A 27,266-nucleotide genomic window follows, 5' to 3' on the forward strand; every position below is an offset into this window, starting at 1 on the left:
ATTGGGCACGGCCCCTGGAGACCCATCCCTGCAGGGCAAGGCCGAGTTTTATGTCCCCCCACCTCCCAACATACTCCTTGGGCCTTATATACAGATTCACAGTAGGGGGGCAGGGAAGGGGGGTGGAGGGGGACCCCCTCCTTCCCTGACCCCCTGGGGTCAGGGTAGAGGGGTTCCATTGGTGGCCAGGAGCTTCTTGTCCTTAGGGGGTCCTCGGCGGGGAGAGCTGCTCAGATCAGGGTCGGGGCGGCCTGGTGGGGGCTGCAGGCTTCGGGGTGGGGTACCAGCAGGCCGGGTCTGGGCTCCGTTTTTCTCATCTGTGAAGGAAGAAGTAATTTTGTATGGGCTGATAGGCTGCTGAAACCAGGTTGAGACTCCTGTCTGCTGGTCTCAGTCACCCCAAGAAACCAAAGTTGGCTGGCACGATGGTCCAGTGGGTAAAGGTGTCACCAGGCTCAATGACTTAAGTCTGATCCCTGGGACCCACAGAGGAGGAGAGAGAGAGAACTGACTCCGAGCTATCTTCTGACCTCCACATGTACACCATGGGGCTCACTCTCCCTACACAAATAAATAAATGTAGTAGTGATAACAGTCGGAGACCAAATTCATCACCTGTGAGACTTCAAGTCCCAGAGACAGCTGCCATAGGGAAGCATACCTTTTCTTATAGAAGGCCTGGAGGGTAGTAGGTGCTTTGTAGCTTCGGAAAAAACCTACCCAGCTTGTCTGAGGCCCAGGTTAGCCCATCACAAGAAATTCTCAGCTCTCAGAGGCAACCACAGGGCTGATAACTGCAGTACCCCTTTTTGATAACTAGGTAATTTTACGGGAATGGGGCTCACAGTGTTGTGAACTGTTTCAGGGTCTGAAACCCATCTGGTTCAACTGGCCCGAGGAAGGCCATACCTCGCATACATATGATTTTGTGTGTACATGGAGTTCAACGTCAGGCTGTCCTCTGATGTACAAAGATCTGCCTGTGTGGCTCCTGAGTGCTGGGATGAAGAGCATGAAGAACCGCTGCCTGGAACTTCCCTTACTTTCTAAGTGTGTGTATATGTTACAGCTCCAGTGTGGAAAAGAAACAACTTGCAGAAATGTGTTCTCCCTTCCATCACGTGGGTCCTGGGGACCTAACTCGGGGTGTCAGGCTTAGTGGCAAGCACCTTTAGAGGAGCCCTCTTGCCAGTCCCCACTTCCTGAAGCTGCCTTTGTGAGGTATTTCCTTGCAGCAACTGTCATTTAACTTAATCCTCCTGGGCACTGGCACTGAGGCCCGAATAACTTTGTTGTGAGAAATTTTCTGTGAGTTACAAGGTTTTTCAGCATCCCTGTTCCCCACCCACATGATGCCAGTAACACGTTCCTGCTCTCCATGTGAGAAGATCAAAAAAAGAGTCTCCACACGCTACCAAATAACCCCCCAGGGAGGCTGAATAATGCCCCCCCCCCATGTTCACATCGTAAAGCTGGGGACCTGTGAAAACGCTGAGATCATCTGTGTGACTCAGGATAATCCCTGTGGGTGGGGAGACTACCTGGGATTACCTGGGTAGACCCAGGTTAGTCACCCGTCCTTAAATGAACCAGTCGTGCCAGGGGCAGTACAGTGGTACTGGCTCTGGAGGATGTGGCCACAGGTGTAGGTAGGAGCCATAGGGCAAAAAAGGACAGCTCTCAGGACGACACCCTGAGGTTAGCTTGAGTGTCGCACCTCCAGGGCAGTACGATGAAAACTGTTTCAGGGGCCAACTTTGAGGTCTTTTTTTTGGGAGGGGGGTTCCAGATAAGGTTTCCTTATTTAGCCCTGGCTGTCCTTGAACTCACTCTGTAGACCAGGCTGGCCTTACAGAGATCTACCTGCCTCTGCTTCCTAAATGCTGGGGTTCTAGGTGTGCACCACTACCAGCTGGCTTGAGGTCATTTATTGTTAGCCATAAGTAGTGACTCCAAGGTCAAGATGAGCCCTGTCAAGAGTCAAGCTACTAGTGTCCTCCAGTGGCTGCTTTCCTCATTGCTGAGTTCTCTGTGTTCAATCCCTTCTATGGGGACGGGGACAGAAAGATGTCAGGCTGATTTCACAGGACTCTTGTGTATTCAGCATGCTCCTACAAACGGAGCCTCATTCACTTAGAATTCCCATCTCTGCATCTCTGGTTGCTATGGCAGACACACTTGTACTGTGCTACAGGCTAAACGTTGTGTCCCCATAATTCACACGCTGGAATCATCACCCGAAACTGTAGGGGCTTCTGGGAGGATGATTAGATTTTGAGGGTGGAGCCTTCATATATGGGATTAGTGCCATGAAATTATCAAAGGCCTCAGTGAAAGCTAGACTGATGGTGTCTGCCTAAATGCCAGCATCTGGGACAGAGGCAGAAGGGTCAGGAGTTCAAGATCATTTTTGTCTACATATGGAGCTTGAGGCCAGTCTGGGATAGATGAGACCCCATCTGAAAAAGGCAAAAAGTGAACCCTAAGGAGACGTAGAGAGAAGAGGTCATCTGTGCACGGGGAAATGGACTGTCAACAAACACCAGATCTGTGTGCTGCCTTGACCTGGGACAGTCTCTGGACAGAAGCTCCCAGGCTAGAGAGATGGCTTCCTGGCTAAGAGCCCTGGCTGCCCTTACAGAGGACCTGCATTCAATACCGAGTTTACAACCCTCTGTAATTCCACTTCCGAGGGCTCTGATGCCCTCTTCTGGACTACACACACACACACACACACACACACACACACACCAAGCATGCACACAAAAACACTCATGTACACAAAATAAATAACACTTTTTGAAAAAAATAATTAAAAAAAATTTTATCTTGCTTATTTCTGAGACAGGGTCTCATGAATATTTCTCTGGCCTCAAATTCGATACATAGCTGAGAATGACTTTGAATTTCTTTCATTTAAAAACACTTAAAAAAAGATTATTTATATGTATATGAGTGCTCTATCTGCACATAAGCCTTCATGGCAGAAAAGGGCATCAGATCCCATTATACACGTTTGTGAGCCTTCATGTGGTTGCTAAGAATTGAACTCAGGACCTCTGGAAGAGCTCTTAACCACTGAGCCATCTCTCCAGCCCTCATTTTCTTTTTTCTTTATTTTGTTTTTCAAGACAAGGTTTCTCTGGGTAGCCCTGGTGGTCTTGGAACTCCCTCTGTAGACCAAGCTGGCCTCAAACTCAGAGATCCTGCCTGCCTCTTCCTCCTGAGTGCTGGGATCAAAGGCGTGCATCACCATTGCTTGACTGATCTTGAATTTCTGATCCCCCACTCCACCTCCAAAATGCTGCCCGAGTTACAGCTGTGTGACACCACTTCTAATTACGTGGTGCGAGGACTGAGCCCGGAGCATGGTGCATGCTGGGCAAGTGCTCTATAACTGAGCCGCATCCTCCGGTCCTATTTGTTTTCTTTCAAACAGTTTTACTAAGTGGACAAAATGGCTGGAACTAGTCACCCAGAATGGCCTTGAGTTTCTGGCAACCTTCCTGCCTTGCCTGAGCTTCTTGAATGCTAGGACTACAGACATGCATCTTCATACCTGGTTTCCTGTTGCTTAAAAAGTCACCCAGATTATGTTTTTTGCTTTTCTTTTTCTCTGTTGGAGATAGGACCCAGGAACCCTTGCTAGGTAAATGGTCTACCTCTGAGCTAACCCCTGGCCAGTTTATGTTATTCTCTTATGGAAACCTGGGTGAATTACAACCCTTCCCTGAGGCCTGGCCTCCGCTCTTCCCCATGGAAGCCAGATAAGAACTATGTCCTTCAATGCCAATGACATTGTAAAGCGAGCCAATAATATATCCTATCTGTCCTTGTTTTAGTCTAAAGGTCATGCCTTGTCCCCAGTCCCAGGCACACCAGGATGGCTGGTAAATCTCCCACGGAACAGAGTACCACGGCTCTGTGGCACCATGTTCCATGGCTCCCAACATGGAGGCCACTGTCCTCTTAGGGCCTCTGGAGTGCTGAGGCATCCCTTCTCAGAGCCCAGCCTCTTGTGGGAAATCTATTCCCAACAGTGCAGGGGAGGCCTCAGCAAGACACTGACCAAAAGTCCAAGAAGTGGGTCAGTCTGGCTTCTCCAAAGTGAAGAGAAGGCCGAATTTGCATCTGGTCACCCTGGCTATGTGGTACCCACCTGCTAGGGCCTGCACAGAGTCTGTACCTGGTCACTCTGGCTGTGTGGTACCTACCTGCTAGGGCCTGCACAGAGTCTGTACCTGGTCACCCTGGCTGTGTGGTACGCACCTGCTAGGGCCTGCACAGAGGGCTGGTCGTGAGTGCTTAGTAGCTGTGCCTGGATGGTTTCTACCACTCGCTTGAACCGACGGCTGGGACCTGTGGGGCGATGGGCAAATAGGAAACACGGTCACTCAGAGCAGAGGCAGGCAAGGTCCCTCTATTAAGCAAGTCTGTCCTCCTCTAAGGGGTAACTTTGCTGACTCTGTTGGGTCTGTGTCAATAACTGGTTCCCAAATGGATCTCTGTAGTGCACCTAAGGAATACTATTACACCCTGACATCTTCATTTTAATATAACGATAGGTGCTGGTTTCTATTTAAATAGATGTTGTTGCTCCCTTAACTTTCCTTAAGGATGTGAGGGGGAAAAATGTAAGAAAAATAAGTGAGGGGCTGGAGAGACAGCTCAGCTGTTAAGAGCACTGGCTGCTCTTCCAGAGGACTTAAGTTTGATTCTTAGCACCCACATGGTGGCTCACAACTACCTGTAACTCCAGTCCCAGGAAATCTGGTACCTTCCTTGTTTTCCTTGGGTATCAGGCACACACATGATGCACAGACATACATGCAAACAAAATATTCATATACATAAAAAATTTTTAACATGAAAACTAAGCATGGTGGTGGTGCAGCACACCTTTAATCCCAGCACTCACGAGGCAGAGGCAGGCAGATCTCTGTGAGTTCGAGGCCAGCCTGGTCTACAGAGTGAGTTTCAGGACAGGCTCCAAAGCTACAGACTGATGTGGGAGTGCCCTCTGTGTGCTGTGATTACCATTAATGATTAAAGAAACTGCCTTGGCCTGTTGATAGGGCAGAACTTAGGTAGGTGGGGAAAACTAAACAGAATGCTGGGAGAAAGAAAGGCGGAGTCAGGGAGACTATAGATCCACCACTGGAGATTGATATGTTAAAACTTTGCTGGTAGGCTGCGACCTTGTGGTGATGTACTGATTAATAGAAATAAGTTATATTAAGATGTAAGAGTTAGCCAATAAAAAGCTAGAGCTAATGGGCCAAGCAGTGATTTAATTAATACAGTTTCTGTGTGATTATTTTGGTTATGGGTGGCCGGGACGAACAAGCGACTCCTCCAACAACAGACAAACTCCATCTCGAAAACCAAATTAAAAAAAGAAAGAAAGGGGCTGGAGAGATGGCTCAGCGGTTAAGAGCATTGCCTGCTCTTCCAAAGGTCCTGAGTTCAATTCCCAGCAACCACATGGTGGCTAACAACCATCTGGAATGAGGTCTGGTGTCCCCTTCTGGCCTTCAGGCATTCACGCAAACACAATATTGTATACATAATAAATAAATAATTTAAAAAAAAAAGAAAGAAAAGAAAAAGAAAAAGAAAGGAAGAAAATGTGTGAGAGAGAAAAAAAAAAAAACAACCAACAACTGTGGACTGGCAAGATGGTGCAGTGGGTAAAGACACTTGCAGCAAAGCCTGACAACCCGAGTTCACCTCTGGGTCCACATGGCAGCAGAGAACTGATGCTCACAAACTGACCTTTGACCTCCATGTGACAGCTGTGTCACACACACTCAATGCAGTCTGCTTTACAAGCTCTCAGAGCAAACTCATCCCCTTGCCATAACATATTAAAACTGGTGAAGAAGAAAGCAGATAGAGGAATACGCCTATGTATGTACTTCTAACATTAAGACCCAGGAACCAAGAATTAGAAGCAAGACATTCCTGTGGTTTTTCTTCTGTCAGGCCAACTCTTGATTGGTCATTGCTGCCTGGAGTTAAAATTCCAAGGCTACACTTGAGCTCAGGAAGAACTCCGTGGGTAGACTGGTGATGTCTGGTCGGGGTAGCACACTTATATTTGAGGCTAGCACGCTCACACTTCTAATAGAAGATGAGAAGGTAGCACAAACTACTCCATAGATTTCTCTCTTTGACAAATGAGGGATTACTGATATCCATAAAATAATCTCACTAGACCCACCCATGGAAAGATTGGGAACGGAAAGCCTGGGAGGGAGGGGCTCACAGAATCAGAATTCTGTGCTGAGTTCCTGTTCTCGCTGCCCTCCTGTGCTGAAAATTCTATTTAGAGATCTCGAATACCCCAAGGCTGGTCAGGAGAGACGCACCAGAGATGAGAGTAAAGGTGACGGAGTAGATGCCACCTCCACTACTGCCATCTCTTCGGGGTGAGGGCTCTGGACCCTCAGAGGAGCTGATGTCCACCTGGAAGCGGACAGGCTTCTGGAAGACGGAGGGGCCACCGCTGGCCTTGTATTCGGCCCTGAAGCTGGTCTGTGACAGCACACTGTGACTCAGGCTGGGGATCTAGAAGGTGAGGACATGAGAATGGGATGAGTCTAAGGGACAGACAACCATCCTACACCTGGCTCTGGACGAGGAACAAGTCTCATCAGCCACTGGTGCCTGTAGTTCTTCTGCCCTACATTCGGAAGAACGAATCCAAATTCATGTGGTCTCCGCTATCTTTGGGATAGATAGAATCACATGAAATACACTTTTCCCTTCCTCCACAAGTCACATGTCTTGGCAATCGCAAAACCTATCAGCCCTACAGCAAAGGGCTATGGGACTGGGACTAAGTAGGAAGCGTTAAGGTCCACTGAGAATGGTCGTTACCACCCTCAGATTTTGTGGCAAGGCATGGCAACTCACTCACCTTCCACTGGTACTCAGGATTCTGTTATTTAGGGTCTTATTTTAGCACTTTAGGTTTTGGCTTCTATAGTCTGTTCCTGCCTCCCTGTCCAATACTGACCAAGTCCAACTCTTGCTGGAAAACTACAAATTCCATGAGTCTCAGAAGGAAGACAGGGGTAGAGCGGCAGGGAGTGTACCCTTGTGGTCAATGGGTGTGCAGGGGCTCTCACCGACAGAAAGGCATGAACAATGTCTGCTTTGATGCTGCTGAGAGGTTTGTCCTTTAGCACGAGGAATATTTGTTCTTCTTTGTCCAAGGAGATGAAGTTCCCGAACCAGGAACGTTTTGCCAGCCTGGGTGAAAGGGGATAGAAGCAGGAGGCTCAGGAAGACACTAAGAGATAAATCCCCTCCGTTCCCATTCGGCTCCTTCCCTTGTCGAACTCACTCGGGAGAGGATTCTGGGGTCAAACTGGACATCTCCTCAGCAGTGGGGACTGGTCAGGAAGGAGAGAGAAAGTAGTCAACACATTTTATTATTTATCATCCAGGGCCCTGTAGGTGCAGTCACATCTCAAATGGCTAACCTTAACCCAGAAGTCTGACCTGTCCCCTTGAGGAAAGGCAGTGGTTAGGCCAAGCCTATCAGGGTGGGACTCAAGCCCCCTGGACAGAATACATCATACAGGGCCTGTCCCCATCTCCTCCCCGAAACCCCCTCTTTGCTCCAAACCTTATCATCTCTCCATTTGTCTTGGGACTTAGGAAGATGGCTCTTTTCTACTTGAAGACCCCCCCCCCCCCATGGAAATGGCTCAAAGGACATTTAGCTCCTCCTTCTCACATTAGAATTCAGAAGTTGGCAACCTCCAGTCTTGCATCTGCTGAAACCCCTACCCTGCATCTTGCGCCGGTGGAAGCGAGGGGAGCCCAGGAAACTGTTGCGGATGGAGTTGAGACGACTTCTCCAGGCAGCTCCCCCAACGCCACCGCCTGGGCTGGGAGGTGGTGTCGTTCCCGGGGTCCCAGTAGGGCTGGCTCTAGGCGTGTGCAGAGGTGAGTGCAAGGGGGTTCCGCCGGAGGAGCGCGGAGAGCCTGGTGGTCCGGGCAAGGGTGTGGAACGGGCACTGGGGGGCGGTGGCTGCTCGCCAGCGCCCCCGCCTCTGGGGCCCCGAGAAGGCAGCGTCTGTGTTTTGGAAGTTGGGGAGCCACCGCCTCTAGCCTCATCTCCAGCGCCTGGCTCCGGCGAGAAGGAAAAGACCGGACTCTGTGGAAAAACAGGATCTGGTAAGAGTTTGGACTACAATTTCCAGGATGCTTTGGAAGCACTACTTGCTCAGACTCGCTGGGAAGGGATGCGAGGCATGCTGGGAATTGTAGTCCAGTCAGCCTCGCCTACACTCAGTATTTGAGACACTGGCACTGTTTCTAATCACCATACTAAGACTGCAACCCCAACTTAAGCAGAGACTGGCACACTGATTGTGCTCAAAGAACTTATGATAAGTGATTAAACCCTTCAGATATACTACAAATCCAAACCTAAGACACAGAAATGGGGTCTTTGACACTTCTGGGGGTAAGAATGCCTCATGAAACTGTTTTCTGTTCAATCTTTTCTGACTTCTCCGTATCTGTCTCCATTCACCTGAGGGTCTAGCCTTACCCTTGGGCTGCTCAGAGGGCTGGAGGATAGACCAGTGGAGGCTCCACTGACGCTGCGGGATCTGTTTACAGGATTAAAAAAGCAAATCTGAGAGAGTTTTAAAGGGTTCAGATAGTCTTTCATTTCCATATCCTCCCAGATGAGGGAATGAGGACCAAGCAGGTCCTCATTTGTCCTGGGCATGAGAACACTTGAGGTTGAGCAGGGTCTAGAATGTCTGCTCCCTTTATTTTCTGGGGCTGAAGATGCTTCCAGAGGGGATAGGCTCTCACCTCTGACTGTGCTGGGCCATCTCCAAGGCCCGTCTGGTAGGCACTGGGGAACCACCACTCCCAGCATCTGTGATGCTCAGGACTTCCATGGACTTCCGCTCCGGCCTCCGCTTCCCATGTCTGCTCAGCATGGGAGAATCCACACGCTTCCGAGGTGGGTCTGAAGGGAGAGAGCATCAAACCCCTTAGTAGATAAATTTGCTCAGCTGTACACACTACATATACACTGCCTTGTAAACTGATGGGGAGCTGGGCGGTGGTGGTGCACGCCTTTAATCCCAGCACTTGGGAGGCAGAGGCAGGTGGATGGATCTCTTGGTCTACAGAGTGAGCTCCAGGACAGATCCCAAAGCTACACAGAGAAACCCTGTCTTGAAAAACAAAACAAACAAAACAAATAAACAACAACAACAAAAGCAAACACATGGATAAACTGAGGCCCAGAGCAAAGCAAGGTTCTCAAAAATATCTAGGTGTCTAAACATAAACTCCCAGGGCCTATAGCATCCTCCTCCCTTGGGAATCCTGGGATCTGAATGCCCAATCTGCCTTCTCACCAACATCATTCCGTGGAGGCAGGTCCTGGTCTTCGCAGCTCGGATATCGCTCTTTCCGATCCAAAAGCAAGTAATAGATCATCTTTTCTTGGTTTTCTCTGAGACAGGAAAGAGGGAGGCGGTTAAGGAAGGACTGAGGTCAGAAATCAGTGCTCAGGGCTGGAGATGAACGAAGGTGCTGCTACTAAAGTCTGATTGGCCTGAGTTGGCTCCCTGGGACCCACGTGGTGGAAAGAAAGAACTGAGCTCCTGCCAGTTATCCTCTGCTCTTCACAAACGTGCCGGGCACCACCCCCCTCCCATATGTAAATAAATGTAATGGGAAAGAAATACATGTAAAATTAGGGAATTTGGGTCCGGTGGTTCCTTGAGCTCAGGCAACCTAGTAGATCTGTCCCCAGATCCAAGGGTTCAAGTCTAGACCCCACCCCCCCACCACAATCCTTCAAGTCCAAGGCCTCCTCTCTCAGACCCAGGTGTTCAGGTCCTATTTCTCTTCTCTGATCCAGAATGCCATTTTCTTACAGCTCAGCATAGTTGTCTTCCTATGGTCAATGCACATCACAAGAGTAACAGTAGCTAACCCTGGGGCACTTACTAAGTACATATTAAGTTCTACATAACGCAGACATCGTCCATGCCTGCATTCCTCTCCAGGTCACAACTGTTCCTAAGCACACACCAGCTCTAAGTCTTGCCTCTAGTCTGTCGGTCCCCTGAGTCTGAACATGGTACACCCCCTGCAGGCAGTATAGAGAACTGCCACAACCCACTCAAAGGGTGAAGTGGGGTGCCCGTGAAAGGAGCTTGGGAGCTTACTCCTCGCTTCGCAGTTCTCGGTGCAGCCGCTCGCGGTCTCTGAAGCATCCTAGAGAAGCCATGCTCTCCAGAACGTCAGGGTCCAGCTCTCCATTGGAAGGCAGGCTCCGCATGGCTACCCTGCGGCCTGGGGCTGGCTCCAGGCAAGGGTCTGGTTCATGTTTCCCGCCCCTGGAAAGGTACAGAAACACTTTGTAGAAACCAGCATTTGCAATAGAACCTTTATCATCCTAGGCTTAGGTCTCATGCCCAGGCTACTCCTCCCAGGACCTGGATCACCAGCTTGGCTTCCTTGGACCCAGGAAATCAAGATTTAGCTCTCCTCACCAGAAGTTCAGACCCCAGTCTTCCTCCTTCAGACCCAGAGGGTCCAGACCCTAGTTCTCTCTCTGACCCTGAGGACCCCGAGCTCCCCCACCCCACTCCACCCTCCCCCTGATCCCATCCTCTTCAGCTTTGTCCTCTTCTGCCAGGACTCAAAAGTCTGAGACTTAGTTACTCCCATCCTGCTCCACCCATCAGGAACAGGGCATCCCACTGTCCACCTCTGTTCTGGCCCCAATGCCCTACCTCCCTTGGGTACCCAACTTCAATTCCCTCTTACTCACAGGTACCAGGGATGTTTCTGAATTTGCTCCAGCTGTGAAGGGGTGGGTCACAGAGAAGCAGAAATTAGGTCGTGTATACACAGAAGGTGAGCAATTAAAGAAAATTGATTAGAGCTGACTCTGGGGGGTCCCTGACCTCCCTAACCAGAGGCAGGATGACATATCATGATTTCCTCTGGTTGTAGTAAAGTGTATTGTATCGTGCGCCTACAGACTGACCATTATTAGACCCTGGGTGGCAGTTTTCCGCATGCATAGTGCCCGCCTTTCCAACCCCTGCTAATCCGAATAAGCCATCCTGAAGGCCCGGAACTCCCTGGTTCAACCTTGGACCGCTTTCTCTCTAGTTTGTAAGTTTGGCTGGACCTTGGTCTTGTAGCTTAAGTATTGAACTCAACCATCTACGAATTTACAGGCGTGCTCCAGAAACTGGTCCCATGACTCCCTTGGTAGTTCTGTCACCTCACGCACATTCCTCTTCTGCTAGTCCCTACAACTCACACTGAGCCTTTTTTCTGGCTCCACTTCGATCATCCCCCTCAGGAGGCTCTGGCAGTCCGGAGGGATGAAGTGCGGCATGTGGAAGACCCCGCGTTTCACCTTCTCTAGCAGCTGGCGCAGGTTGTCGTCATCGAAGGGCAGTGCCCCCTGTGCAAGACATTATCAAGACCCCTTAGGTCAGTGGTTCTCAACCTATGGGTCACGAATCCTTTGTGGGGGGAAATCAAACAATTCTTTCACAGGGGTTACCTAAGACCTTCGGAAAACACATAGCAAAATTATAGTTATGAAGTAGCAATGTAAAAATTTTATGGTTGGGGGTCACCGTAACACGAGAAGCTGCATTTAAGGGTCGCAGCATTAGGAAGCTTGAGAACCACTGCCTTAGGAGGAGCTTAAGATCGGCCAGGTGAGGTTCCAAGCACTAACGATGCATTCATATATCTCACTGTCACCATGGACACAAGAGGCCCCCGGGGAGGACACTCTTAATAGCCTCGCCTACAAAGCTGGAGATGTAGTTCAGTTGGTGGAATGCTTGCCTAACATTCAAGAAGTCCTGGGTTCGATTCCCAGCACCAATGTAGTTGCATATGCCTACAATCCCAGAATTTGGGAGGTAGTGGTCAGCTACATCGTGAATTCGGGGGAAGTTTGGGTGACATAACACATGGCCACAAACAAAAACCACACACACACACAAAAACCAGAAACAAAACAAAAACGTACCTCAAAACCAAAATAATTCTCACTTGAAAAAAAAAAACTTTATTTAGGTATATCTGTGTGTGTGCCACGTGTATACAGGTGCTTTGGAAGCCAGATCCCTTGGAGCTGGAGCTACACACAGTTGTGAGCTGCCTGATGTGGGTGTGGGGAATAGAACTCATGTCCTCTGGAAGAGCAGTAAGTGCTCTTAGCCACTAAACCACCTCTCCAGCCCATAATTCTCACTTTTGATTGGGAAATTAAGACACAAGAAGCTCGGCAATTTGGCAAAGGCTGTCCAGTGTGTAATATGTAAGTGACGTTGAGATTTGCAAGGGGGAAGTGTGTCTCTAAAACACTGTTGCGAGCCTGAGGCCAGCCTGGGCTACATAGTGAGACTCTGACTCAAACAAATGAACAAACAAAACAACAAAAGACAGGTGGAAGAGCTGGGCAGTGGTGGCACACACCTTTAATCCCAGCACTTGGGAGGTAGAGGCAGGCGGATGTCTGTTCGAGGTCAGTCTAGTCTACAGAGTGAGTTCCAAAACAGTCAGGACTATAGAGAAACCCTGTCTCAAAAAAACAAACACACACAAAGAAACAAAACAAAAAACCCCTAAAATAACCATCCAACCAAACAACCCAAAGAACAGGTAGAACATTTGGAGATACAGTTCAGTAGTGTTTGCCTGTCGAATACCAGTCCCTGGTTCAATCCCAGTACTGTGGGAAGTCCCACCACGCTTATCACATTGTATTTGCCAGGCGCGGTGATGCATGCTGGTGATGCCAGCTCTCAAGAGGCTAAGGCAGGAGGACTGATGCAAGTTTGAGGCCAGCCTGGACTACATAAAGAGTTTTATTCCAGTGTGGGTTATATAGCAACACCAAATCTGAGAGTAAAGCAGGAGATTTTCGGGTGTGGTGGCTCAGCAGAAAGGAATAATAAATAAATAGGTACCAATAAAACAAATGAGAGGGTTGGTTGTGGTGTAATTTTAGTATTCGGGTGGCATAGGCAGCTGGATCTCTGAGGGTTCAAGGCCAGCCTAGTCTACGTAGTGAATTCTAGGCCAGCCAGGGTTACCAGTGAGACCCTGTCTCAAACTAACTAACTAACTAACTAACTAACTAACTAACTAACTAAAAACAACTAAAGAGGGCTTGGTGTGGGGGTGTACACTTTTAATCCCAGATTTTGGCAGATTTAGGCAAGCAGTCTCTGTGGTTCGAGGCCAGCATGGTCTACATAGAAAGACCCTGTTAGAAACAAACACCACCACAAAACAAACGAAGGAAGCAGGGAAAAATAAAATGGCTGGGAGTGTGGCTCGGCTGCAGTAGCGTGTTTGTCGAGCGAGCACAAGCTGTGCATGAGCCCAGGCACTGTCTCTGCAGGGACACAGAGTTGACTCCTGTAACCCTGCACCCAGAGGAGGTAGGAGCATGCACGTTCAAGGTCGTCTTCAGTTACATAATGGGGTCAAGGCCAGCCTGGGATATATGAGAACCTGTCTCAAACAGGGCCATGAAATGACTCATTGGGTAAAGGCATGTGCTTCCAAGCCTATGCAGCAGGGTTTGATCCCTAGAACTCACACGGTGAAGGAAAGAACTGCCTCCCGCTAGTTGTCCTCTGACCTCGTGCATGCCTTGGATACACGGACACACACACACACACACACACACACACACACACACACACATACAATACATAAACGTTTAAAAATAGCAAAAATAAGAGAATAAAAAGAGAAACAAAGAGAAAAAAATCCAGGCTGACTGGGGCTAAATGGGATGATGTGATCACAAGGATTGGGGACAGAATAAGGGAGTCTGGTTTGACCTAAGGAGTTGGAGGAGGGCTCTTGGGAGAGGTGATGTTGTGTCTCAGAGTTTTTCCAAGTGTCTTAAATGGTTGTCCCTTGTATCTCAGGAGCATGGACAGAAAGGAAGATGGGGAGAGACCACCTCACTGCTGGTCTTGGAGTCCAAAAGCCCACCTTTGGCTCTGTCTGGGGCCTGATGTGTCGACAGTGAGCCTCAGCTTCTCTCGTCTCTATGGAAGGACTATAAGGATCTTATGGGGACTGTCACAGCACAGCTGCTCCTCGTTACTCTCGGGAGTTCATTGTATATAATCATTATGAACAGTGAGTTAGCGAGGACTGGAATCGTGATCTGTTACTTCTGGAGAGCCAGCTAGGTTCCTTCTACCCACTGCTGCACCCCCTTTGATCAAGGTCAACTGGTAGCAACTCTAAATTGTTTTTTAACATGCTTTTTGTTGCTTGTCTGGATACAGAACTGGATCTTGCCTTTAATGGACATCTTCAGGATTGCTGGTACTGTAATTATTCACGCTGGGCCCATAAGGAGACTGAGGCTTACAGGAAGAGAGTGGCATACTTGGCCAAGATTTGAATTCTGTCATCTCCCCATTTGATGACATAAGACCGAGAGATGGGTCTGGAGGTCTAGCCCAGTTGTTGTAGAGAGTTTGCCCAGCATACACAATCCCTGTGTTCAACTGCCAGCACCGTATCCCCACTATTAGTATTCAGGCATTTGTACTGGCCTGCCCTTGGGGTCCTGACAGGATAGGTCCGCAGCTGCAGCCAGTGTGAGCGCCCCCGGTGCACATTCACTATGTCCCCTTATAAAAGGTGAGCTTTGTCCACCTCCCATCTCTTTCTCTCTCGTCATTTTCTCTTCTGTCACTCTCTGCCCCTTCTTTCTCCTCTTCCAGTTAACCTCCCATGTGAGCCCTGTGGTATGACTCTCTTCCTGCTGGGTTTTAAATAATAACACCCATGACACGGGCGGTGGGAGGAGGCACAGGAGTTCAAGGGAAGCTACACAGTGAGTTTGGGGTCAGCCTGGGTTACATGAAACCGTCTCAAAACACCTAAAAAATAGGTCTGGAGGGACGGCTTAGCAGTTAAGAATACTTGCTGCTCTTTCAGAGGACCTAGGTTTGGTTCCCAGGATCAACATGGTGTTTCAAAATTGTCCATAATTCCAGCTCCAGAGGATTTAGACTGCTTTTCTGGCATCCGCAGGCATCAGGCAAGCACAAAGTTCACAGACATACATGCAGGCAACACACTCATATACATAAAATAAAAATAAATAAATCTTAGTCTGGCAATAGTGGCCTGTAATGCCAGCACTCAGGATGCAGAGGCAGGTGGATCTCTGAGTCTGAGGCCAGCCTGATCTATAGAGCAAGTTCTAGGACAGCCAGGCCTACACAGAGAAACCCTATCTTAAAAAAAAAAAAAAGAAAGAAAGAAGAAAGTCTTAATAACAAACAAACAGCACACTCAGGGTGCTAGAAAGAGGGCTCAGTGGTTAAGAGTACTTCCAGAGTACCTAAGTTCAGTTCCCAATGCCCACACTAAAAGGCGTAGAGCCACCTTTAATTCCAGCTCCAGAGGTTCTCATACTCTTTTTGTTTCCATAGACAACATGTACACACAGACACACATAAATAAAAAAATAAATCTAAAAACAACTACGCTCAGAAGAAAGCCTGCTTTGAGATACTTATTAATTCATGCTACATTAGTAGGAGGGTCACGACAGGCCAACTCTGGGTCTGCAAAGATGAGTCAACAAATATACAAAGATGAAAGCCACTGATATGGGTCCCAAACTCAAGGAGCTTATGACAGGCAAGGAAAGGAGATGGGGCTTGAGAAATTATGCAACAAAATGCATACTGACAACCCTGACCACGGCCGAGAAGAGGAGCGAAGAGGAGCGCTTACCACAAGGTCTGACCTGGGGATGGGGGTGAGGGAGGGCAAAGAGCGAGGCTCTGGGAAGTTTCTGGGAGAAATGGTCATGCGGCTGAGGATATTCACTAGGTAAAACACAGGACTAGTAAGGATGGAGGAATCTTCTAGGCCTAGCATGCAAAACCCTGGGTTCAATCCTTAACACCACAGGTATGGTGGTAGATGCCTGTGATCCAAGCATTTGGGAGGTGGAGGGTGGAGAACCAGGAGTTCAAAGCCATCCTTGTCTATATATGAGTTCAAGGCTAGCCTGGAAGACAGGAGACACCGCCTGTCTCTCTATGTCAGCAGTTCTTAACCTGTGAGACACGACCCTTTCTGAGGGGGAGGAGAGTTGAAGGACCCTTTCACAGAGGCAGCCTAAGACCATTGGAAATCACAGATATTTACATTATGATTCATAACAGTAGCAAAATTAGTTATGAAGTAGTGACAAAAATAATTTTATTGCTGGGTGGTGGTGGTGCACACCTTTAATACCAGCACTCGAGAGGCAGAGACAGACAGAGCTCTGTGAGTTTGAGGCCAGCCTGGTCTACAAAGTGAGTTCCAGGACAGGCGCCAAAGCTACAGAAAAACCCTGTCTCAAAAAAAAATTATGGTTGGTGGGGGTGGGGTCACCACAACATGAGAAGCTATATTAAAGGGCTGCAACATTAGTAATGTTGAGGACCAGTGCTCTATATATACATCCACACACATACACACATACATTTAGACTCATGGGTTCATCCACAACATACATATATTTGAGATATTTTGTTTGTATTTTAACAAATAAAGCTTGCCTGAAGATCAGAGGGCAGAGCTAATACTAGAGAGGCCAGGCAGTGGTGGCACACACCTTTAATCTCAGGACTTGGGGGACAGATGGATCTCTGTCAGTTCAAGGCCACCCTGGGCTATGTGAAATTGACCCAGTCTAAAAGAGAAACACAGCTCAAGCAAAGGTGATCCCAGCACTTGGGATCACATGCCTTTTATTCCAGCACTAGGGAGGTGGAGACAGGAATGATATGGCTGGGCGGAGAGAGGAAGATAAGGCGGGAGGAAACAGGAGTTAGTGCAGTCTGAGGACAGGATCGCCCCTTTGGTCTGAGCATTGGGAGAGGTAAGAGCTCTAGTGGCTGGCTGCTCTGCTTGATAGCTGACTCTAAGTTTTTATCATTAAGCCCGATTAAAATTCATGCTACTATCACCCCCTACACACACACATATTTGGTAGATGGCACCTATATTTTCCAGATCCCTCTCACAAAAACCTACATATGTCAAGAGACATCACACACACTCACATAGATATATACCCATACAGCCACACATGCTTACAAACATTTGAGAGATCACATGGACACACACATGCTCTCACTCCTTTGGAGGTGACGCTAGAGGTGAGGATGCATGAAAGGTTCTATGCTCCACTGGGTGACACTATTCCAGATATACGGTGGTAGCAGCGAAAGGCGCCTTACCACAAGCAGGGCAAACAGGATGACTCCACAGCTCCACATGTCTGCCCGGCGGCCATCATACTTTTCTCCCTGGAAGGCAAAAGGTATCATTTCAACTGCATCTCTGTTGCCACTCTGTCCCGTTCCCTTAACCTCCCCTCGCCCCTCACTCACCTTGATCACCTCTGGACATGCGTAATGGGGAGACCTGAAGGAAGAGAAGGAAAAAGAGACAGTGGTGTGAGGGTGTGAGCTCTGGCCAGCTTCTTATCCTTCCCAGGAACTCTGAGACTCACCCGCAGCTGGTCTCCAGCAGGCTGTCCCCCACCTGCAGGGATGCCATGCCAAAGTCTGCTATCCGGATATTGTTTTTCTCATCCAGCAGCAGGTTCTCTGGCTTCAGGTCTCTGTGACTAAGACAAACAGGCCAAGTTCAGCTTTGGCTGCCCCCAGAGAAGCCCATCTTCACTTACTCACCACCTCTTAGAGTGAGATACTTCCAAGATTTTTTAAAGACAAGGTGTCTTGTAGCCCAGGATAGCCCTCACGGTGATTATATAGTCCAGGACAGCCTTGAAATCCTGCCTGGTCTCCTTCCTCTATCTCCCCTGTTCTGGAATTACAAATATATGCCCTCAAGCCTGACTTTGTGTGTATGTGTATGTGTGATAGGGTCATGCCATAATGTCTTGATATGTGGCCTAAGTAGACCTCCAATTTGAATCAATCCTTCTGCCTCACTCTCTCAGATACTGGGATCATAGGCATATATCACTTATGCCTGATTCTTCATGCCTTTCTGTGTGATGGCGTGTACATACGTATGTGTATGCACATGGAAGCAAGAAGTTGGTATCTAGGGTCCTCCTCAATGGCTCTCCACTGTGCATTTTGAGACAGGGTCTCATTATATCTGAGTTCATCAATATGGCTAGACTAGTTGCCCAGCTAATGCCAGGGAGCTTTCTGTTTTTGCCTCTTAAGCACTGGGCTTGCACTGCTGCAAGTTCTTGTACCTACTGAGCTATCTCGACAGTCCCACGAGTATTTCGCCTGCATGCATGTGTTGACACCATGTGAATGTCTGGTGCCTAACAGTGAATGTTGGATCCCCTGGAACCAGAGCTGTAGATGATTGTGAGCTACCATGTAGTGTGGGGAATTGGAACAAGGTCTTCTCGAAGAGCAGTCAGTGTTCATAACCACCGAGCCATTCCACAGTCCCAATTAAATAAATTTTTATTTATTAAATTTTTATTTATTAAATATTTAAAATTATTTATTGAGGCAGGGTCTCACTATGTTGCCCTGAAACTCACAGAGATTTACCTGTCTCTACCTCCAGAGGTATGTACCACCACCCCACGTGGCTTCTAGAGATCAAACTCAGGTCGTCAGACTTGACAGCCAGGACCATCACCTGCTGAACTATCTCACTGGCCAATTTTTATATTTCTAATAATCAGAAGCCACATGAACGGAGAACCCAAAAGTTCTCTTCTGATCTCGACATGTGGGACAAGTCACTTGACCCTCCCACAAACAAAAAGGAATAAATGTTTTTTAAAAAAGAGAAATATAAAAATATAGCTAAGGTGCTGGAGAGATGGCTGAGAGGTTAAGAGCACTGCCTGCTCTTCCAGAGGTCCTGAGTTCAGTTCCCAGCAACCAATGGTGGCTCTCAACCATCTGTAATGAGGTCTGGTGTTCTCTTTTGGTCTGCAAGCATACATGGAGGCAAAGTACTATATATTAATAAATTATAAATAAATCATATATACACATACATATATGCTAGGCAGTGGTGGCTCACACCTTTAATCCCAACACTTGGGAGGCAGAGCAGGCGGATCTCTGAGTTTCAGACCGGACTGGTCTACAGTGCGACTTCCAGGACAGTCAGGGCTACAGAGAGAAATCCTGTCTTAGAAAAAAAAATACAGTGAAGTATGGTGTGCCATGTTTATAACCGTAGCACTCTGGAGGCCAAGACAGGAGGATTGATATGAGTTTCAGGCCAATCTGGGCTACACCAAGAGACTCGGTCTTCCTTAATACCCCAATAAATATAAAAATAAAAAGAGTTCCATATCAAGTAGTTGTATTTATTGTTTTTATTTTCAAAACAGGGTTTTTCTTTGTAGTCCTGGTGGTCTTGGAACTCACTCTGTAGTCCAGGGTGGCTTGAACTCACAGATCTACTAGTCTCCCAAGTGCTGTGATTAAAGGCATGTACCACCATGCCCAGCTATTATTGTTGTTATTATTATCATTATTTGTGGGCATATCAAATAATTTTTTAATTTTTAATTTTTTTATGACAGGGTCTCTTTATGCAGTTCTGGCTGTCCTGGAACTCACAGAGATCCACCTGCCTCTGCCTCCTGAGTGCGGGACTAAAAGCATATATCACCAGCATAGGCTTCATGTAAAAAAAAAAAACCTTGCCCACCCAAAGCAGGCAATTGGTTCCTTTACTCCTGGACCAAACTCAAGATTTAAGGTCAAATGTGGAGGGGGGGGGGGAGCTGTAGAATTCTGCAGTTTCTATTTGAAGCAGTCAGTAAGTGGGTCAGACACAATACGCTGAATAGTGCCCCCTACAGGCTATAGTCTTCATTGCCAGGACTTCGTACCCTGGCTGCTCAAAAAAGTGTTGTACTTAATTTTAATAACTAGCATTTAGTTGCCTCTTAAAAAGATTTAACGTGGGGGGCTGGAGAGATGGCTCAGAGGTTAAGAGCACGGACTGCTCTTCCAGAGGTCCTGAGTTCAATTCCCAGCAACCGCATGATGGCTCACAGCCATCTGTAATGAGATTTGGTGCCCTCTTCTGGCCAGCAGGCATACATGCAGACAGAACACTGTATACATAATAAATAAATCTTAAAAAAAAAAAAAGATTTAAAGTGTGTGTGTGTGTGCGCGCGCGCGCGCGCGAGCGCGCGCACATGTGATTGCAAGTGTCTGGTGGAGCCAGAGGCATCCCATCTTTAAAGGCAGTTGTGAGACTTTAGATATGGGTAGTAGGACTTGAACTTGGATCCCGTGTAAGAACATTACATGTTCTAACCACTGAGTAATCTTTTTAGCCACACACCTCCACTCTGTCTGTAAAAACGAGATTTGAGAGGGCTGGAGAGATGGCTCAGAGGTTAAGAGCACTGCCTGCTCTTCCAGAGGTCCTGAGTTCAATTCCCAGGAACCACATGGTGGCTCACAGCCATCTATAATGAGATCTGGTGACATATGTGCAGACAGAACACTGTATACATAATAAATAAATAAATCTTTAAAAAAAAAAAAGCCCAAGATTTGAGCTTGTGGTGGTGTCGCACGCCTTTAATCCCAGCACTCGGGAGGCAGAGGCAGGAGGATCTCTGTGAGTTTGAGACTAGCCTGGTCTACAAGAGCTAGTTCCAGGACAGGCTCCAAAGCTACAGAGAAATCATGTCTCAAGAAAAAAAAAAAAAAAAAAAAAAAAAAAAAGATGTGTGTGTGTATGTGTTTTGAGACAGGGTTTCTCTGTATAACAGTCCTGTCCAGGCTGTTGTGGAACTCACTTTGTAGACCTAGTTGGCCTCAAACTCACAGAAATCCCCGTCTCTGCCTCCCAAGTGTTGGGATTGAAGGCATGTGCCACCATTCCTGTGAAAAGAGGGTTTTTCTTTTTTTTTTCTTTCTGTTTTTCTTCGAGATGGGTTTTTCTGTAGCTTTGGAGCCTGACATGGAACTCACTTTGTAGACCAGACTGGCTTCAAACTCACTGAGACCACCTCTTTCTACCTCCCAAGTGCTGAGATTAAAGGCGTGCACCACCATGGCCTGGCTAAAGCAGGGTTTTTCTATGCAGCCCTCGGTGGCATAAAATTCTTTATATAGCCCAGGCTGGCTTTGAACCCTCAATGATGCTCCTGTCTCTGTCTCCTGAGGGCTAGGATTACAGGTATGCACTCCTCACACTAAATGCTGCATGCACCATGTCTTGTCTAGCCTGAAGTCATTGAGGAGTCTCTTTGCAGGGATATTCATATGTCAAAAACACAAGCTGCAATTCTTACCTCATATCAAATACTACTATTAACTTGAAAGGGACCCCAGGATTAAATGCAAGAGATAACGCTTTACAACATCTAGAAGAAACCATAGGATCCACTCTTAGTGACCTTGAGTTGGCGTTAAATAGGACAGAAGTGCTGGCAAGATGGTTCATGGGTAAAGGCATTTGCCTCCATGCCTGATGACCTGTTTGATTCCCTAGGATCCACAAAGTAGAGAGAACAACCTCTTGAAAGTTGTCCTCTGACCTCCGTGTACACATGTGTGTAAACACTTTCCCACACACACCAGTAAAAAATATAATGCAAAAAAAAAACAAATACAGAAATGCATGTGGTGGTGCACACCTGTGATCTTAGTGTGCAGGAGGTGGAGACAGGAGGATTGCAATGAGTTTGAGGGCAGGTTAGTCTACATACAGAGGGGCTATAAGAAGCCTGGTTTCTTTCTCACACATACAAAGAAAAAAAAAAAAAAAAAAAAGGAAGGAAGGAAGAAAGGGAGGGAGGGAGGGAGGGAGAAAGAAGCTGGGGATAAATGGAAAACGGTAGTGCTTGCTTAGCACACACAAGCCCCAAACCACACACACACGCCCCAAACCACACACACACACACACACACACACACACACAAAACAATTTTTTAAAAAGTTNAGGGAGGGAGGGAGGGAGGGAGAAAGAAGCTGGGGATATATGGTAAACGGTAGTGCTTGCTTAGCACACACAAGCCCCAAACCACACACACACGCCCCAAACCACACACACACACACACACACACACACACACAAAACAATTTTTTAAAAAGTTGTAAAATTACATAGCAACCATACACAAGACTGAAAGTGTATTTAAAACTATGAAACTGTACACTTTTTTAAAGGGTAAAGTAATACGGTCTGAGTTACAATACCAGGAATTTAAAAAAGGTTAGGGTTAAGGGCTAACCACACTGGTTTCTGCTCAGCCCTCCATGCGGCTGCAGGAACCTGCCTCCTGGGCCACCCTCAGCCATCTCCCCCTGCAGCTGTCCCCTCACCAGATGGAGTAGCTATGGCAGAAGTCCAGCGCTGACACGATCTGGCGGAAGAACTTCCGAGCCTCCTTGGGCGTCAGTCTACCTTTTTTTACCAGGTAGTCAAACAGCTCACCGCCAGAAACATGCTCCAGAACCAGGTATCTGAAAGACATAGACGGGGCAGAGGGCTGGAAGGGGCATGTGAAGGACCAAGGCCTGGTCTCCCTTTACCGAAGACGGTGAAGCCCCAATTTACCACCAGTAACTGCAAAGAAGAAACGTCAACTACTATGAGCTCCTGGGAAACAGACTCCAATTGCCACAAGCCCTAGGAGAAGTGATTCCAATACCCACACGTCTCTAGGAAACCAGACTCAATTCCCACTAGTCCCGGGTAGCATAGAGTCACAAGGAAACTGTTGGTTGTTTTTGGAGATAAAGCAACTCCATTGGCGCCTCAGGTCAGAAATCATAATTCCCATGGAACTCTGGGAAATAAAGACCCTAGTCCCATTAGCACATTCCCCAACCCCCTGGCTAATCCTCTAATTGTCACAAGTCTGTGACTTGAAAAAAAACCAAAGTGCTCCTTCATTCGTGGGCAGTAACAATTATAGTACACCAGAGAGAAACTACAACTCCCAGTAATTCAAAGAAGTTTATAAAAACAACAATGCAAAAACAAAGCAACCCCCTCCCACTTCCCATAAGCTTCTGGGACATAGAGAGTCCCAATTCCCATCAGCCACCTGGATTCTAGAGACTCCAAATCCCATCAGGCTTTGGAAGATTAAACCTCCAGTTCCTATCAGCTCCTGGGAAACAAAAACTCGATTTCTGAGCTTTTGGTCGGCTAGATTCCCATGTGAAGCACAAACTCTCACGAGCCCTCTCTCAGCCTGGATGGTGGAATGGGAGTGGTAACCATCAACTTTGTAGACAATGACTGCTTGCCTCCACACCTGGGAAGCCTAAGGACTATAACTCCCATGAGGACTTGGGGCTGGGCACTGCTTCCAGTCTGGGGAACCTGTACTTATCAATCTGATGGATGTTGGAGTGGCTTCATTCTACACTATGGGAAGGTTGAGGGAGCGAGAGGTCTGTCCCCTCTTTTGTTGTCCAGCCCAGCTGTTCTCTGGGCCACCAGAGTCTGGACAAAGAGTCATTCTCCGATGCCCAGACAGCTGACCCTCACCCCTATCTTAACAGGACGGTAATGGACTTTGTGATACTGCCTCAGGACTTCAGAGGAGGCCTATTGTTGTGGTGGCCAGCCCTGGCCGCGGAAGTGATGCTGGGATAGGAGAGATCTCAGATGTCCCAGAAGGGGAATTTAGAAGGACCCTTCAGGCTTTACTAGGCTAATGCTAACCCTAAATGCCTTAGGGAGAAAGGCAGTTAGGTGGAATTGGTGCAGTCTGGTAATCCCATTTACTCAGGAGGCTGAAGCAGAAAGACAGCTGCAAAGAGGCTCAGCCTCTGTCCTCCACCCAGAACCACTCTGGTCCTACTGTACTGTTAGTAGCATCAGGTCCAAGTGTGAATTACAGGGTGTTCCTGTGACTGTAACCGAGGGAAGTGACTGGACCCGGTCACGAGCAACTCATCCTGGCCTTCAACTCTGGAGAGTGACCTTGAACTTCTGATACTTCTGCCTCACCTCAGTAGAGCAGAGATTACAAACAAGTCCAGTTCTGCAGTGCTGGGGGCTGAACTCAGGGCTTCCTGCATTCTACAACTGAGTTCCATCTCCAGCCTACCAGCTTGAGTTTGGACAGGCTACACTAGGTCTGGTTTTTGGAATAACATGGGGTGGGAGGATAGAGGGGCTGGGCGTCTATAAATACCTACAAATATTTCTTGTTCTCGTAGACGTCATGGAGCTTGAGCACGTGCGGGTGTTCGATGAGCTTCAAGATGGCTATCTCCCGCTCCACCTGAGGGGCCAGGGACACAAGAGAAGGGGTCAGCGTGACCTCCCCACCTCAGCACCAAAGGGCACTCCTGCTACAAACACATATTTATGCACACACACACATACACACACACATGCACGCACCTTCATCAGCACCGATTCCGACAACTTCTCTCTGTTCACGATCTTGACGGCGACCTTCTGACCAGTGATGCAGTGTACCCCAAGTTTAACCAGCCCTGGAGGTTAGATTTAAAATAAATATGGGGTGTTCTCCTAGCTCTCTCCCCAATTCTTAAATTGTCAAACCCTCATTCTCCTCCCCATCCTGGGTTGACTACCCTTTTTTTTCCCCCTGAATCACCTGCATTTGAACTGGTGGCTAACAGCTGCCATTCCTACAAAGTGCACTCCCTTCCAATTTCCCTTGTCCACTTCTGTCTCTTCCGACTGTCTACCCTCATCCTACCCCTTGCTTTTACTCTGACTCTCTGACCTTCTGGTATGTCTGCGCAACTTCATCTTTCCAGATTTTCTTTCTCCCAATCTGTCTCCTTGCTCTCTCAACCAAGCCATCGCTCCCTTGAATTCTCTGCCTTTCAGATTTCAGAAGCCCCATAATCTCGCAAAGAATACACTCTCAGATTTTCTTCTTTTCCAAGCCTCCCCATCCTCGCTTCCTTCCAAACCCCAACCTTTCAATTATCTAAAAAAGAAAAAAAAAAACTCTTAAAAAAATAGCTACCATGGTCAACTGCAAGCAAATTCCAAGCATCCCCTCCCCCTACACACACATTCAGGGATACCTGCCTATTTCTCAGAGTCCTTAACTAAAGGACTTGAGCACTCAGAGCTCAGATGCATAATCCCTTCTCAGTCCCAGGAATCCAGGTCTCAACCCTCCACCCTCAGACCCAGAAGTCTTGGCCCCAGCCCTTCTCCCTCAGACCCAGGAGTCCAGGCTCCCGACCCCTCCACCTTCCATAGTTCATGAATTGAGGTCAACAACACTTCACACTCTTACTACCAGGATGTAAAGTCTGTCTTCCCTTTCCTGTCTTAGGCCTGGAGCTCAGCTTCATAGGAACCTGGGACCTACAGCCTGGAATACTAGAGGTCAACTCCCAGATAACCTCCACCCACTGCCCAGAAGGAGATGCTTGTGGTCACAGTCAGCATTTAGCAACAATCAAATAGAACCCTGCTTTCCAGGGCCACTCCTGGGAGCTGAGCTTCCTAGAGCCCGCCTCTCCATCCTGTTTCCACACTGTGCAGAATGAGGAGAATGCGGTCGACCTCACACCCTAAGGCTCCAGCTTGCTGCCAGAGCGCAGGTGGCCCCCTTTGAGCTTGAGAAGAGGGACAGAAAGCAGCCTCTCTCAGGATAGGCGCACCTCCACCCTGCCAGCACCTCCACCCTGCTTGCGGCTGTACTGCAGCACCCGCCTGCCTCAGCTTGCAGAATCAGCCGGGGCCCCACACCCGCAACGGGCCTGCTTTCCCACTGCTCCTGGAGCCCCTCCAACATCTGCCCCAATTGGATTATTTGAGCCACAGGAGTCCAGACCCCTGCTTCTCCTTCAGACCCAGAAGTCCCAGACCCCTGCCCTCTCGAGGTCCCAGAGTCAAAGTCCCTACATCCGTACACCGTGGACACTTGGAACTCAGAACCCAAGCCCGTTCTCTATGTGGGACCCAGGGGTCTGCCCTTTAAATACCAGTGGTCCCGCCCTCTGCCCCCTCCTGCACCCCGCCCCCGCCCCAGGTGTCCGCTTAGATTCTAGGCTCACCTGTCTGTCCTTTGCCGAGCGTCTTCTCCAGCCGATAGGGGCCCACATATTGGGCGTGCTGGGGTGGGTGTGGGTGTGGGAGGTGGTAGGCGGGGGAGCCCCCGCCAGCCTCCTTGGACCCGGACGACATGGTGCCCTTGGTCCCGGCCCGACCGGTCCCCCGGCCGCCCCCCCTGCGGCCCGCAGACCCGTTCCTCCGGTGGGGGCCGGCGACACCTCCGTCCCGGCCCCCCCGGTTGCTCCCCACTTCTCCGGGGGTCCCCAGGGGGCTTGGCTGGCCCCCCCAGTCGGTGGGCCGCAGAGCTGGGGGAGGGGGGGCTGCCGGGGGGGTCAGGCCCCTGGAGTCAGCATGGTCGGGGGGGCTGCGCGGCCCCCCCTCCCCAGCCCGATCCTGGCCGGCCCCCCCCTTCCTGTGCCTCCCCCTGCAGGGGGGGTCTGAAGTGCGGGGCCGGCGGATGCTGCAGGCCGAGAACCCCCCGCCCCCCCACGCGCCCTCTCTCCTCCGCCTCCTCCTCCTCTCCGCCTCCCCCCGCCACCTCGTCCTTTCTCTCCGGCACGCTGACATCACCATCCGGGGACTCCCGGCCCTGCCCCACAGTTAACCCTTTCGGAGAGGGGAGGGGGAGTGGCAGGGGCGGGCCTGGAAGCTGGACTGATGGAGAGGAGGTGGGAAGATGCAGGGATGGGTGGAGGGATGCTGGAGGGGAGAGGGATGCTGGAGGGGAGGGATGCTGGAGGGGAGAGGGATGCCTGGAAGGATGAAGAGAGATACAGGACCAGTGGACAGGCAGAGATGGAGACACAAAGAGAAGTCTGACATACATTAATAGATGGGAAGATGTAGGGTAGCAGAGACAGGGCGGAAGAGAGAGACAGAAAGAGAAAAGGGAGGAGGGAGGACCAGGAGTTCAAGGCCATTCCAGCTATATAGTGTGTTTGAGGACAGCCTGGCTATGTGAGACACCCCCACCCCCCGAAAATAAAAAGGAACTGAAAGGGGCAGGGATAGGAGACATGGAGGCAGACAAAGAGAAGCAAGGGTTGTCAGGGGTGCAGGTATTCACAGGAGGAGGGGAAGCTGCCCGACTTAGATGGGAACAGACTGCAGGCTGTGTGTGTTGGGGGTGAGCAGAGGATAAAGGAGACAGAAGGGAGTTGTAGACCCAAGCGTGATCTATTTCTCCATGTCCTCT

The 27,266-nt window shown here is 48.9% G+C and overlaps 1 protein-coding gene across 2 annotated transcripts; it reads right to left on the reverse strand.

Annotated features, from left to right (window-relative positions):
- Nucleotides 1-14: 14 nt before the first annotated feature.
- Nucleotides 15-26,531, reverse strand: Brsk1 (BR serine/threonine kinase 1). 2 transcript variants are annotated; one of them, XM_050130764.1, is made up of 19 exons: nucleotides 26,074-26,531; nucleotides 24,428-24,522; nucleotides 24,220-24,305; nucleotides 22,387-22,527; nucleotides 17,588-17,704; nucleotides 17,466-17,499; nucleotides 17,313-17,381; nucleotides 11,327-11,473; nucleotides 10,826-10,857; nucleotides 10,218-10,388; nucleotides 9,399-9,496; nucleotides 8,842-9,001; nucleotides 8,570-8,630; nucleotides 7,801-8,170; nucleotides 7,352-7,400; nucleotides 7,134-7,257; nucleotides 6,372-6,570; nucleotides 4,270-4,359; nucleotides 15-317 (listed from the first exon to the last, which is right to left on the reverse strand). In XM_050130764.1, the coding sequence occupies exons 1-19, from the start codon at nucleotides 26,201-26,203 to the stop codon at nucleotides 160-162; spliced, it is 2,331 nt and encodes a 776-aa protein (XP_049986721.1). In that variant the 5' UTR covers nucleotides 26,204-26,531; the 3' UTR covers nucleotides 15-159. The 2 variants fall into 2 exon arrangements, with proteins under 2 accessions (XP_049986721.1, XP_049986722.1); XM_050130765.1 differs by lacking the exon at nucleotides 26,074-26,531 and having other exon boundaries at nucleotides 24,216-24,305.
- Nucleotides 26,532-27,266: the final 735 nt, after the last annotated feature.

This window comes from Alexandromys fortis, unplaced genomic scaffold (assembly GCF_014885135.2).
Source record: "Alexandromys fortis isolate MF-2015 unplaced genomic scaffold, M_Fortis_MF-2015_v1.1 scaffold_344, whole genome shotgun sequence".
Lineage (NCBI taxonomy): Eukaryota > Metazoa > Chordata > Mammalia > Rodentia > Cricetidae > Alexandromys > Alexandromys fortis.